General features: G+C 45.1%; 1 protein-coding gene across 2 annotated transcripts; it reads left to right on the forward strand.

Annotated features, from left to right (window-relative positions):
- The first annotated feature begins 9911 nt into the window (after positions 1–9911).
- On the forward strand, positions 9912–11701 carry MRPL34 (mitochondrial ribosomal protein L34). 2 transcript variants are annotated; one of them, XM_088478517.1, is made up of 2 exons: positions 9912–10014; positions 10725–11701. In XM_088478517.1, the coding sequence occupies exons 1-2, from the start codon at positions 9983–9985 to the stop codon at positions 11047–11049; spliced, it is 357 nt and encodes a 118-aa protein (XP_088334643.1). In that variant the 5' UTR covers positions 9912–9982; the 3' UTR covers positions 11050–11701. The 2 variants fall into 2 exon arrangements, with proteins under 2 accessions (XP_088334643.1, XP_088334642.1); XM_088478516.1 differs by lacking the exon at positions 9912–10014 and adding an exon at positions 10187–10248.
- The last annotated feature ends 4085 nt before the right edge of the window (positions 11702–15786 follow it).

A 15786-nucleotide genomic window follows, 5' to 3' on the forward strand; every position in this document is an offset into this window, starting at 1 on the left:
GCAGCGTCATCGACCACGTCACTTGGTTGTCTTTTAGCCTGAACTGCTCGCATGATTGCGGTAGGAAAATCCTACCACAAGCACTGCGAGCAGTTCATACGCCTTTCGATGTACTCGATTAATCTAATAAATAGCAGAGATGACGTAGGATGCGAGTGGCCAGGGGGCGTTTTTTTAAAAATAGCGAGCGCATGTTTTGTTCGCTCGTTCAGACATAGAGGCGTCAACAGACCGCAAAGAGTGAGCGCTCTATTTAAATATCCGGCCCCTTTTTCTGAACGAGCGAGCGCAAAAAGCGTCCGGCTCTGAATCAGGCCCAGTGTACACTGTACACACCTCTGTGTACAAATTCCGAGTCATCTTCCGGTGCATCTGGAGTCGCACATTGTGTATCAAGTACACACCACTGTGTACAAATTACACAACCATCCTCCGGTGCGTCTTGATTCGCACATTGTGTACACAGTATACACCACTGTGTACAATTATCGAATCATCCTCCGGTGCGTCTGGAGTCGCACATTGTGTACTCAGTACACACCACTGAGTACAATCACTGAACCACCTTCTGTACAAACTCTGGGCCTGATTCAGAGCCGGACGCTCTTTAAGAGCGCTCGCTCTGAATCAGGGCATTTTTTTTTTTGTTACGGACTCCTGGCCGCTCGCTAAGCTTTTGCGGGCGGCCAGGTGATGGTCGCGACCATCGCGGCTTGCGACGACACCCTTGTGGTAGGGTCTCGTCCGTCGCAAGCCCCAGAGAGCTTCCTGCTCTAACAGAGCAGGAAGCTCTCCACTGACATCACTGTTGCGCATGCGCAGTACCCCACCATCGACCCGCTTGCGAGCGCTATGCGCTCGCGAGCGGGTCTGAGTCAGGTCCTCTGTACCAAAGGGTATAGTATATACATTACTACTTCTCCAAAGTACTTCTCTCTGGGCAATAGTGGTGTATTTCTCTCAGTTTCCCTCTTGTATTGGATACCTGACCAAAGGGCCGTGACCTGCTTGTCGGGAGCAGCTAAACCCATATCCCGCTTGGAGGGGTCACTGGTAAACACCTTTCAGCAGGTTAGACGCCATGCCTTTGGTTAGGTCTCGCCAACATCCAATACTTGTGGATGAGGAGAACCTACATTCAGGCCCCTCATCTTCGATTCCTTCCTCAACCCAGGACCCCAGCTTTCAACCCCTCAGTAGGGGATTCCTCGGAGCTGAGCGTTACAGTACCACAATTTCTGACAGAAATGAAAAGGTATATACAATCAGGGCTATTTTTCCAGGTGGAACTTGAGTGCCATTACTATGAGGCCTGGACCACATACAGGACCCACGCCCGTGTACCCACCACATTGTGCGGCCACAATCACAGACTCAGCACTCCAGCTCCGGGCCCTGGTGACTTTCTCGGTCACCATGGGACGGGCCTACCTAGGACTTAAGTGGAGCTATATGGGTGCTGCTGGATGGTGGAGATGGGCAGGCTTTGAATGTGTGTGGTAAGGATCACTGTGTCACATGGTGCCGGCAGCAAACTGCTTCTTAGTCAGAAGCAGTTTGCTGCAGGGAATGTCAGCAGACCCTGTGACTGTTCTCCTTTATTCTCCCCCCCCCCCATGCTTACACAGTAATAGAGGCACACAGAACCTTCCCTTGTGTGCCTCTGCCCCTATCCCCCCTATACTGTGCCTCTGATCCCCTAGCATAGTGTTCCTGTGACCCCTCTATGAAACTGTGCTACTTACTCACTTTCCCATGTGTGCCTCCGACCAACTTACCAAACTTTGCAACTGACCAGATCCCCATGAGTGCCACTGAACCCACCTACCCATGTTTGCCTCTGAACCACCCCTACCCATGTGTGCTTCTGAAGGACCCTTCTTATGTGTGCCTCTGACCCCACCCTACTCATATGTGCCTCTAAGCAACTGTTCCCATTTCTTAATGTGACCACACTGCCATCCCCAACTGAACTGTGCCTTTTCCTCCCATCCAAAGCTGGATGCTGATGATCAATAAAAGCATGGGTGAACAGAGACCAGACTGTGTACTATGCCACATAACTGAACATATTTATGGCAGGTAAGCAGTTTTTCTAAAGGCATTGGGCCCCGTACAAAATGTATTTTACGTGGATTATACTTTTCATTGTATTTTTAATGTGGATCATACAGTACTTTTTCAATTTATTTTTTAGTTAGGGCTCACTTGGTCATGAGTCATCTTGGATTATCCTTAAAAGTGTGTATTTCAAAGAAGCAATGCAGAAGTGGAATGAAACAGTAGCTGGTTTATTATACACTTGTGGGTAAGACAGACCAGGATTTACATAAGATAATGATAACATAAACAGCTCAATATAAGAAGTCCGGGAATAACACAAGAATGCAGACGGGTTAATTGCTGAGCAGGAATAACTTGTAATGCAGGATAACATGTTAGTAGACTTGACTTGCAATATAATATAACGGGAAAGCTTTCAATGTAATATTCAAGGTAGCAGACTTGACTTGGAATGCAATAAACCTTGGCAATAAGGCAACGTTCCGTATCATGACTAGCACTAGAAGTCCAAGGGGCACATTTATCAAAGATCATTTGAGGTAAATTTACCTCAAATACTTAGTATCCCCCGAATGTATGAAGGAGGGACCGCAGCAGGTATCGGAGATACCTGCTGCAATCCCTCCATTGCCGCCGGCAGCCGCCTCCCCCATAGGTTGCATTCCCGATATTGACCCCAGCAGCTAACGCCATCTGCAGATAGCGTTAGCCGCTGTGTCCTATGGGCACTTACCGCATTTGAGCCGGCGGAGGGATCTTCCAGATCCCTCCGCCGGCAATGGGCGCCGCTCATGTGCAGTCCGCGGGACTGCGCATGCGCAGCAGCCCGGAATGCGCTCCGGCCACATCGCAGGGACGGGCTCTTTTCGGAGCCCGTCTCCGTGCATGTGCCGGGTCATACATTCGGCCAGTATGATCACATTTTGCAATGCGATCATGGGCGATACTGCATGCCCTGATCGCATTGCAAAATGCGATCCTTAATAAATGGGCCCCCTAATGAGAACAGCAACAGATACTTACTGAAGGAGTATAGATTGCAAGGGTACAGACTAGCCTGTGAGGCAGCATGAAGCTGTAAAGGACTGCAGACTCTGAACAGCCTGGCAGCATGAACTGCATAGTCTGAGGTAACTAGAACTGATGATCTGGCACTGAGTGCTCAGAGAAGCTGTGTAATAAACAGCAGAAACAAGTGCAGCTCATTAGCCAGTTGCCTCCAGCTGTAGAGAAACAAACAATGGAGTGCCAGGAGGAGCAGCAGCAGAAGTGCAGCACCACTGGTGAGTAGTGATTCTACAGCAATCAAAACTGGGAAAGCACCACCACTGTTGGAAGAGTGGTACTGTCAAGGTTACAATTTTATGTGGATACGGTTTTTTAAATTTTTAATTTTTTAAGTGGATCTCGTTTTTTCAATGTATTATATATGGATCAGCCCTTTTCGATGTATTTTAAATAGATCTGGCTTTTTCACTATTAATATGGATTCTGCTTTTTTATTTCTGTATAATCAATGTGGCTTTCCCCCCAGGCATTCCTGAACCTATTTTTCTAGAAAAATTGCACTGGATACAATCAAGTAAATAAGAAAATAAGCCAGTCTGTCTGGAGCCGATCTTCCAGGAAAGACTCGTACAAAGCTTATAAAAACAACAATGTTATATAAACATAGCCTCCAACGTGACCCCTTCCACCAGGTACAAAATTCTCTGCTCTTGGACTTCACTCTTAATTGATTATTGCCATCACCTGTGCTGAAACACCCTTCACATTAATTAATCAGTTCAACACAGGTGACTGCAATCATACATTAAGAGTGAAGTCCAGGAGCAGAGCATTTTGTACCTGGTGGAAGGAGTCCTGTTGGAGGGACTGTATAAAAAACAAACAAAACACGTAATAAAGAGCAACCAAAATATATGGAGTAACTCAGTTACGACTAGAATTTGAAATGAGCATACAATTCTGCCCAACTCATAGGTAGGAGCCTGTAAAGTTGATAAATCAAGATATTAACATTAATAATACTCAGCAGTCTCAGGTGGGGGGAGATGAGGCAGGAGCAGCTGTCTGTTCCTGTAACTCATCATCTAGGAAAACCATAGCATCATTAGCCATAGTAAAGTCCTTAAACTCCTTGCCCAAGAACACACAAAGTCAGGACGTGAATAGCTCAGCAAACTTTAGTTGTGTTTGAACTAAACGAGAGAAAGGCATAGCCTTACTGGCATGGGTAACTTCCATGAAGTAGGCCTGGAAAAAGAGAAGGGAATGTTCTGACCAAGAAAATGTGATACTTTTCTGAGCCACAGACCACAAAGAAACCTTACAGACAAAGTTGGAGTACTTGAAAATCACAATTCAATGGCATGTTGAGGTTATAAGCAGTGTGCCCATTCTACGATGAAAATGAGAGCAGTCATAAGAAATTCCCAACACCACTGGGAGATCAAATGTTAGAAAATGGAGAAGGTCTGGACCCCACATGGACTCTACGAGACCCACTAGGCAGAGATTATTATGGCAGGAACAAAATTTCAGGTCATCCACTTTTTTCAATAATTGATAATTAGTCTTCTGCAAAGAAGCAATTTGTTGCTGGACCATGTGAATGTCCTGCTCATGTTAGCCATTTTTTTTTTAAATCTCTTTATTTGTCAGTATAATGAACAAGTTACAAACATGTTCAAATTGATTGCATTATAAGTGCAATGTTGAACATAAATACAAAACAAAATAAACTTCTACGGGAAAGGAAACTGGGAGTGCTAACAGATATATTTATTCAATAAAAAAATATAATAATACTGTACATGATGATGATCACTAACACCCCAGACAGAGCAACTATTCAAAATAGGGAATGGTGGAAATGCGCTGCAAACACAAATATCTTAGCCACTTAATGAGGTATAAAAAGCATTTAATATGCAACCCAGACATTAAAATGGGCTATAAGTAGTACAATAATATTGACAACGTGAAAATAAAATACAATCACATTTAGTAACCAACTATTATATGTAAATATATATGAGGATTGAGGTCAGTAAAAGGCCAATACAATTTACCAACTTAGGCAATAATGTATCTAGAACATGTATAAAATGTACGAAGAACTGATGAACAGCAGTAAGCTTGTTCTCTGACACTTGGAACCCCATAGTATCAGCAAACCGGAGCCAACTGTTGTTGCATCAATGAGGTCATGGCATCCTTAGTAGCATGAACCATATTATTTTAGGCCACAGGTAATGCAGAGGAAACGGGTACAACCAAGGTATTGATTGGTTTGAAAGGACAGCCAACAGGTCCTGTAGCAGCGGGTGTTGGAGTCATATGAGTAGTAGAGCAAATGGGGTCTTGACCAAGGGGATCCCCTCATTTTTCTAATTTAGAACATTGAAGGAGACATGATAAATATATCCATAATAGAAAGGAGATAAGTGATGTCCAAATATATCACCAGCGAAGCAGGAGATGAATATCACAAAGGTCACTCAATAATCATAGTCACATATAGAAGTAATAAAGGTAATATATAAATACCACTGGAAGCATAAAAGCCTTGTTTATAGAAGAGGCTTTTGGACTCCATAACAGGCTATTAAGGAGAAGTCAGTAGAGATACTGTCACTTTTGGGCTCAGAAGATCTTCCACAGATGGTTTAGAAGTCAGGGGGCTAGGTTGGGAAAGAACTGGAGGCGAGAGGCCTAGATATATGTTTCCTCATCCACGAATACTGGATGTTGGCTAGACCTGACCGGAGTCTAACCTACTGGGAGGTGTTCACCAGTGACCCCTCCAATCGGGATATGGGTTTAAGCTGCACCCAGCAGGCAGGTCGCGGCCCTTTGGTCAGGTATCCGGTACAAGTGAGAAATGGAAGAACACGAACACAGGGAAAGCACAGGAAAATGGTACTATGAGTCAATACTTGGGTGGAATAATGAGTACACACACAGTTGATCCAGACGCAGGACTGGTACAGAAGAATGGCACTAGGAGTCATTACTCAGGTGATGTACTTAGTACACACACTGTTGATCCAGACGCAGAACGGGTACAGGAGAATGGCACTAGGAGTCATTACTTGGGTGACGTACTGAGTACACACCCTGTTGAATAACACTTAGAATAATACACTAGAAGAAAGGAGTGTGGAACCTGGAACGCTGCAACAGCAAGTAATCACTGGAAGTAGCAAAGTTGTTCAGGCAACTTCCTGTTGCCTGGAGCCCAGCTAAATACCCTAAGGTAGCGATCCATTGGAGGATGGTGTCAGCTGACAGCAACCAATGCTACCATTGGGTAAAGGGCTAATCGGGTGATGTAGACTGTCATGGCTGCATCCATGATGGTAACTGCAGGAACCAAATCATGGAGCAGCACAAGGATATCGTAGCAGACCCCAAGAATAATCCTCAGCACGTCACTCGCCGCTGCACCTGGTGTCTGACCGCATGGGAGGTCAGGGGAAGCCGGCGCTGAGGTAACGGCCGATCCTTTGCCGCAACCTGACAAATACTCAAGGAGGCCAGGTAAGAAGAAAAAGGAGTACTTGCCTTGCACATCTGTAAAACTAAAGCCCTGAGTGCTACTATTATATAGTGAGGCAATGTCTGTTTGGAGCTGTAGCCAGGGGAGTAACAAGGGTGGTTCCAGTGGAGCATGAGCTCCGGGCGCCAAAATGGACAGAGGGCACCATTCAGGGTTACTGAATTCATGGGGCGCTGCACAGTATGATAGCCGTCTGTTAGTTTTATCTCGGTTTGTTTGCTCTATAGCCTAAATAAGTTATGGATCTGAGATCCAATTCTACATTTCATGCTCCCTCAAGCTGCCCAGATTGCCTCCTCTCTGGCCCTCCCTCCTCTGTAATCATCTTCTGTCACCTCCCCTTTCCTGTCAGATTGATTACATTCACTTCTTACCTCTTTAATTCCCTTCCCTCTCTACTCTGTGATTGGCCCTTTGCCAATGTCCACTCCTTTCTTTTTGGCTTCTGTCACCACCCCTCTCTGATCAACTCTTTGTCCCTCCCCTCTCCTTTCTTATTGGCTTCTGTCACCACCCCTCTCCTCTCCCTTTCTTATTGGCAGGTATGAGTTTTTTAAAAAAAAAGTCACTGCTTTGCTATTAAAAGTAATGAGGTGTTCCCAGGCATTACAACAAAGTGTTATTTGAAAGGTCTTTTAAAAAATAATGTATTAGGAAACCTGAAATAATGATGGTAGACAGAACATGATTAGTAGTATTCACATTACTATAGGTACAATGTATATTTGCGAAGTAGGAGTATACCTGAGAATGGAGCTTCCCATAGTTGTTCTCACTCCAGTGACAGCTGCTTGTGGCCGTAATTGCAGTAATTACTGTGCACCCTGTGGAATTTCACTCTAGCACTGGTACTCTGTCAATTTAAGTTAAATGACCAGAATATTTATTTATTTATTACCAGTTATTTATATAGCGCACACATATTCCGCAGCGCTTTACAGAGAATATCTTACCATTCACATCTGTCCCTGCCCCAGTGGAGCTTACAATCTATATTTTCTACCACATGCTCACAAACATACACACTATGGTCAATTTTTGAGGAGAGCCAATTAACCTACCAGTATATTTTTGGAGTGTGGGAGGAAACCGGAGTACCCGGAGGAAACCCACGCAAGCACAGGGAGAATATACAAACTCCGCACAGTTAGGGCTGTAGTGGGAAACGAACCCATGACCTCAGTGCTGTGAGGCAGTAACGCTAACCATTACACCGTCTATATATAATACAATCTGCTCTATTGACTAATAACAATGATTCAAATGAGATAAGTCAGATTCTAGATGCTATACATAAATAAAGCAGTGCCAAAGGAGCTACCCCTTAATGTCAGATAGTGTATCACCGAAGAATTCTATTCCCCCAATGGGACCTCAATGCCCAGCGTGATACTGACACAGGGCCTGATTCAGAGCCGCTCGTAAGCGGCCGCTCGTTCGCTCCGAGCGATGTTCGCACAACTGCGCATGCGTATGGGTTGTAATACACATGCGCGAACCAGTCATTGCAGTCGGAAATTGTGTGCTCGCAAAATAGCGAATGCCTGCTAATTTGAGTGACAGAATGAGGCGTTTGTGGGTGGTAACAGGGGAAGGTGCTTGAAAACGGGGAGTGGAGATCCGAACGCAGGCGTGCCAAAACGGGTGTTTTAAGGGTGTGCATAATTAACAAAGCAGCGTCATCGACCACGTCACTTGGATGTTTCTTAGCCTGAACTGGTCGCATGATTGCGGTAGGAAAATCCAACCACAAGCACTGCGAGCAGTTCAGATGCCTTTCGATGTACTCGATTAATCAAATAAATAGCGGAGATGATGTAGGATGCGAGCGGCCAGAGGGCGTCTTTACAAAATAGCGAGCGCATATTTCGTTCGCTCGCTCAGACATAGAGGCGTCAACAGTCCGCAATGAGCGAGCGCTCAAATTAAATAGCCGGCCCCTTTTTCTAAACGAGCGAGCGCAAATAGCGTCCGGCTTTGAATCAGGCCCACTGTTTGCTGTTTTTCTCTTCATTTCAGTATTCCCCCGCAGGCTGGCCATACCCCACTGGCACAATTCAGTACAAGGAGGGGGGTGCTGCGACATGCACTTTCTCTGGGCGCTATGGTTCCACGCTACTCCACTTGCTGTAGCTATATTCAACATAGTGGTGTCTTCAGGACGCTGGGACACGGGTTGCAAATCGGATACATTCCCGGGAAAACCGGGACCTATAGCAAACCTATATATTAGAGCATTTACATAAAGAGAGAAGCATGTGTGCATGGAGAGATATATAAAACATGATGACGAACATCTGTTTAAGCATACTCCTAGGTGCACATGTTTTGTCTATGGTGAAAGTACAATGGCGTGCCTCGAACCGGTTCTGGTTTGTGAGTGTATAACCAAGTGTGTGTGCACTTGGTTATACACTCACAAACCAGAACCGGTTCGAGGCATGCCAGAGTTCGGCTCCAGAAGAACTCGCCCTCCATCCTCCCACTGGCATTATTAGTACAAGCTCAGGGGGAGGGAAGGGGCGGATGGCGAGCACATGATGGCGCTGGGTGCCGAGTAACCTTACCCCGACCGTCACAAACTAAGGGGCCCATTTATTAATGATCGCATTTTGCAATACGATCAGGGCATGCAGTACTGCCCATGATCGCATTGCAAAATTTACCTCAAATTTCCTTTGATAAATGGGCCCCTAAATTATAATTCTGGTAGTTGTAAAGCTAGGTAATCAGTCACAGCTCATTAAAGAGGCAGCGGTGGACAGAGAGAGTGGTGATATCATGCGGAGAAAGAGAAGGAAAGAGAAAAAGACATATGGAAGAGGGAGGAGAAAAAGCCCTGGCAGACTAATAAAACCAATTTGCTAAGTTGCCAACCAAAGCGCAAGTTTTCGATAACCATCACATTCACCTGTGGTGTCACTAGCAGGTGATGACGTATAAGTGGGTAAGCACTAGTGTTTGTTTTTAACATAAGCCGTGTGCTGCATCAATGCAATAATTAGTGCATGTTATATTATACTTATACCTAAATGCCTGAGTTTAAACAAGACATACAATAACTGTAATATATCTTACACGCCTTCAAGTAGCCATTGTGATTACCGTGCTATATTTAAACAGCCATATACAAGCTATGATTTCCCAGCTCTTGGCTGCCGTGTAGCAGAGCATGGCATGCGGTGTTACTATAGAAACACAGGTCACATTATCATACACAACCAAACATGATTAGCCTGTCCTGTAATGTATAGAGACTGCAATTCCCAGAAGCCCCCATGCTGCTGCTATATGCGATGCGACGTGACAGAAAGGCGCATGCGTGGTGGCCGTGCTTGACAGAGAGGCAGTAACATGGCGGCGGCGATGCTGGGCGGACTGGGCAGGTGAGGGAACATGTAATAATAATTGGGCCGCGGATAGGAGACTGTGGGATGAGGCAACTGTGCAGCGTTATAACGCGTGTATTTTGGTTGGGAACTCCTGAGGTCACATTAGTGTATGGCGGCATTTTGCGTTGACCTTCTGTGTAAGTCATGTGAGGTGCTGCAATTGTTCCAGGAATGACTTGTTGCAGGACAGATGCACACACAGTTCACTTTTTCCAGGCCACCCAGCAGGTGCAGAGGTGTATTCATTACTCACTGACACATTTTAAAAGATCCACAGGTGCAGCTAACTGTTTCACTAGTAATTATGTGAGGAGACCTGCAAAACATGCACTGTTTGGGGTCCTGAGGACTGAGTTTGAGAACCTGTGTGCTAGAGTATTGCATTATATGCGGGTTACTGTATTGTGTATATAAAACGGGGGTAGGCAACTTCTGGCACTCCAGAGTCCAGCTGCTTTGGGACTACCACATCCCAGCATGTCCTGCCACAGGTTTGCTATGCGGGCAAGCTATAACTCAGGGCATGCTGGGATATGTAGTTCCACAGCAGCTGGAGTGCAACAGGTGGTCTACCCCTGATCTATAACACCCTTATATGACCATACAGTCTTTTGTACACAACAGAAGAGCTAATGGTAACTTATTTACATTATGGTTATCATATAAGATGCTATCCTTATAATGTCTACCATACTCTATTTAAGGTTTTTGTCACTGAGACCACCTGTGCCCACTTTCTATGGACAGCATAGGACTTTTGCAAGTATGTTCCAGAGCTTCAGTCTGAGAGAGATCCCTTCCTCCTCACTGCCAGCTGGCTGTGGTATCCTTACCCGAACTATACCCTCACACTGGAGCTTGTTGCCAGTCCGCACCAAGAAGAGGGGCATGGAATACCAGCCTAAATTTATCAAGCGCAGAAGAACTCATGGATGGCTGAAACGAATAAGCACCAGGGGTGGTATAGAAGTGATACTTCGCAGAATGTTAAAAGGAAGGAAATCATTGACTGTCGATCAGCGATCGTGACCATGTTAATAAACTTTTAAATATGCTTATTATCTGCAAAATACAGTTGCGTAACTTCTTCTTACAGCGTACTCCTTCACTTTAACACCAGTCTCCTTTATTGACTAAAGGTGCCCATACACGGTGCGATATAGCAGCCGATCCGACGGATTGGTACGATATCGCTGCTATATCGTACCGTGTGTGGGCATGATCTCGGCCAGTGCGCACTCCCAGATCTTACTTGTTTACTTGATCTGGGGATGCGATCTATGATCCCATGCAGCGCTATGCGGGTGTGGGAGAGGGGGTGCCGGCATATCGGGCGGTCGGCCACCCAATCGCACCGTGTGTGATGTGGGGACCGCCCAATATGTTGGCCGTCTGATCGCAGGTCGCATCGGAAGGTGCATATCGTACCCTGTGTGGGTGGCTTAACATACTATGTCCAAATTTATTCATTAACAATTTTTGTAATGCTAATTTAGGCTCTGGACAATTGCATAAAATGAACGCACTGTATTAATCAAAATTACAATTTGTTATATTAAGTTATAAATTTGATATCTGGATGTATGTTATTAAATCTGTGGTCCTGGATGTTGTATAAAAGATATTTAGGGGAATGCACATGAGATAATGGCATTGCCTCATTTGCATTTTCTTATATGAAGATCCTTATTTGTTTTTTTCCCTAAGGAAATGCTTGCTTCCTTCATGAAAGGGAACATACAGTAATATCCTTCCTAAGCAGAAAAATATTTGCTATTTGGGTACATTTTGGGTCTTAAACCCGATAATTATAATTTCTTCTCTATTCTATTTACGGCAATATGAAATTCTGATTCGTGCAAATGTATTGAAATACACTGTACGGTGTGTAAGTAGTGCAGGGATTGCATTTACCATCCCTTCACTGCTAGTTCGGGAGCTGGCTCCAGTACTGCACATGGACGGTCTGCTTACCATACATGCGCGAGTGGAGAGTGCAGTCCCAGTACTTTTGGCATAATTTAGCCTATGGGCTAACGCCATTAGCTACCGGGGTCAAGCTCTTAAATGCATCGTGGAGCTTGGTAAATTTGGCTAAAAATCAACCCCCATAGAGACCTATAGGGGCTGCTTTTGCGAGCAAAAACAGGAGACTGCAGCAGTTATATCTGCCATGGTCCCTAGCTATATAAATTTGGGGGATACTTATTTGTGTGTATGCCCCCAACATGCTGTGGCCAGACCCCCTCCAGGGTAGCCCCAGGTAGTTGCTGTACCGAGGCCCAAGATTTCATTTGGTAGCTCTGATTGTAATAATCTGGTCCTCCTCTTCCACCTCCCCCTTGAACCTATCCACTGCCCCACTCTTTTTGCCCATTCCAATTTTGCCCACCTCTTCAATCTCTACCTCTCCTCAGGCACTGTCTCCTCTGCAACCAAGCATGCCCTTTTTTCCCCATTGATTTTCACCCTTGATCCTAACACTCTCTCCAACTAACGACACATCTCTCTCCTCCCTTTTGACTCCAAACTCCTTAAGTAGATTGTCTACAACTGCCTTTCTTTCCTTCTACTGCCCTCATGAAAATCAGCAATGACCTTCTTGCTGCCAAATTCAAGGACCACTACTCTCTGCTCATTCTTCTCGACCTCACTGCTGCTTTTGACACTGGACCACCCTCTCCTGCAAATCACTCCCTTGGGCTGTCTGATTGTATCCTCTCCTTGCTGTCCTCATACCTCTGACTGTTCCTTCTCTGTTTCCTCTCATGACCCCACTTCCATCACCAGTAGGTGTCACCCCAAGGTTCTGTTCTTAGACCACTCCTATTCTCCCTGTATATGTCCTCTTTAGGTGAGCTCATCAGCTCTTTTGGCTTCCAATATCAGCTCTATGCTGAAGATACTCATCTACTTTCTTCCCCTGACTTCTCCCCCACTCTCCTCACTCTCTAACTGTCTCTCTGAGATCTCTACCTGGATGTCTCAGTGCTTTCTTAAACTTAACATGTCTAAGACCGAGCTGATAACCTCACCTCCAGATCTTTCAGATATATCATGTCTGCTGTGCAGCACAGCTGATGCATGATATGTAGTGTTCACTCTAGCTCCGGCGGCAGGCAGGGTGCCGGAGCTAGAGATGGCCCTTTATGCGTGCGCCCGAAAAGGGTCGTGTCCATTGAAAAGGGGGCGTGTCTATAAGACGTGTCCCCTTTTCGTCAGTCTTGGGGGCGTGCCCCCAAGCACTGCAGACAGGGAGAATAGATGCCGGGCGCATGCACCCGGCGTCTATTCTCCGGCGGTGACCAGGTCACCCCACATTTCTCCACGAGTGGGACACTGCGACCCGCGGGTGAAAACTGCACCCGCAGGCTGTGAGGGTAGGGTGCTTTTTGCCCTCCTGGAGGGCAGGGTACTTTTTTGCCCTCCAGAAGGAGGGCTAGGCGCCGTGCCCCGCTAAAACAGCCTAGCGGGAACGCTAGATGTCTGTAATAGATGTCTTTTGAAAGATGAATTGGTTGAACATACTAAAAGATGGTCGGGACAACATGTCATTGATTGGCTTTACACAAAATATATTGTTTAGTGCAGTGTTTCCCAAACTTAGAACCATGGATTAGTGGTCAATTGCCAAATCAAATTCTATATTGTCCATGTGATACACAAAACCAGTGCTTGTGGCTGCCAATCCTAAAATATTTAACAAACAAAAGCACAACCCTGTCCATCACTACATAACTGAGCCTAAGCGTGACACGTAAATACAATTTACACTTAGCTAATGTATTCATTTTTTCACAACTTTCCCAATAAGAAACATTTGGCCTGGGGTGCTGGGAATAAAATACTGATACTCTATGGTGCTGTGATTCAAGTAAGTTTGGAAACCACTGGTCTAGTGTTAACCCAGCATTTGAGATTAAAGGCAAAATAAAAAAATCTGCAATGGCTATTATCAGAATCCATCTCATCTGCAGATGCAGGGGCAGGTTGTGACAAGGATCAATAGGTTTTAGAGATTGATACTATTTAGAGTTGAACGAGATCAAAAAGGAAATATCTCAGTACAATCCACGACTCTTGTCTGATTCCACAGCTTTGCAAGACAGTCTACAACGGGGCTATTTGACATGCAGCCCTCCAGCTACTGAGGAACTACATATCCAAGCATGCCCTGCTACAGATTTAGCATGCTTTAAAAGCAAAACTGTGGCTGGGCATGCTGAGATGTGCAGTTCCACAGTAGCTGGAGGGCCCCATGTTTAATATACATGGTCTACAATCTTTGATCAAAACAAAAGCAATTGCCCCACTTCCGTCAGATCACAAGGGCAAAAGGGTTTTAGTCTGGACTTTTTTGTCAAAAATCATCGGGATTCTTTTGCACTATTCTGGACCTAAATAGACAATAAATTTGAAGGTCAGCGTTTACAATGGGTAAAATAATAAAGAATGTAAGGGGTAAATTTACTAAAGTGAGAGTTTTTAGAAGTGAGTTTTAGAAGAGATGTTGCCTATAGCAACCATTGCTACTTAACATTTAACTAGCACCTAGATAATAGCTAGAATCTGGTTGCTATGGGCAACATCTCTTCTAAAACGCACTTCTAAAAACTCCCACTTTAGTAAATTTACCTTTTGCTATTATCTTCTATAGAAGGTGCTAGTTAAATGTAAAGTAGCATCTGATTGGTTTACTTAGCACTGCTAAGTAAAGAATGCCTAAAATACATTAAAATGTAAGGAATGTAAACTATACTTTACCGTACTTGCCAACCCTCCTTGATTGTCAGGGAGAATCCCTGAAATAGTAGCAGAATCCCTGAAGAGTCTAGCAGTCTCTAGCACCTTACCCCCATTATGTAGCTGTTATATACTTGGGGGGAAAAATAAATAAATCAGAGATGTATACATTCAAATGATGTGCCATTTCCCTGCATTGGTTATAAGGCACAGTGATCCGTATGGCTTCATGCATTTTCATATGAGGTTTCTCTTGGACACTTATATGGAACCCTTTGTAAAACACAATACATGAGCAACCCCTCAAAAACATCAGTGTATTTTCATCAACAAGTAGGTAGATCTAACTGCTTTAGGGCTCAGTTACACGCGGACGAAAGTCAATTTTATGGCAGGCCACTCAGATGTGGCAGTACATGGCCACTTTTTTTTTTTTTTTAATTTTAAATCATTCAAGCTACAGGGGGTTTTCAATTGTAAATTGCAATGTGGACACTCTGGTACTACTATCAAACTTACATGGGGTACCAGGATGTATCGTGCCCTCATGCAGTTTCAGTCACCTGCTCTGACTAAGGTCTGGGTGTGGGATGTGTGACCAGAAGGCCCATAGCAGCACATAAGAACTAGTGGACAGGCAAGTCAAATATACATACCTCCCAACTTTTGTGCACGATGAATAGGGAAACTTTGTGCGCCTGAAAAGGGAAAGGGGCTTCGTGGAAAGGGGCGGGGCCTCATGAAAAGGGGCGAAGGTGCGCGGCAACCACCGTTTATGTCACTGTAGGGGGCGTGCTCAGCACTCTTCGAGATGCTGGGCAGCCCCAAGGCTTTCCCTACACTAGTGAACAGATGGCGTGCGAATGCGTACGGCATCTGTTCACCTTCTGCACACCTGCTCTGCTATGCAGAGCAGCGGTATGTGCTATCCCCAACTTCCCCCCCACTGTAGGACACTGCGGCCCGCACGTGGTACAGCGGGACAGTCCCAGAAAAACAGTACTGTCCCGCTGAATGCTGGAC

The sequence above is a fragment of the Taudactylus pleione genome, unplaced genomic scaffold (assembly GCF_031769625.1).
Source record: "Taudactylus pleione unplaced genomic scaffold, aTauple2 ptg000214l, whole genome shotgun sequence".
In the NCBI taxonomy this organism is placed as follows: domain Eukaryota; kingdom Metazoa; phylum Chordata; class Amphibia; order Anura; family Myobatrachidae; genus Taudactylus; species Taudactylus pleione.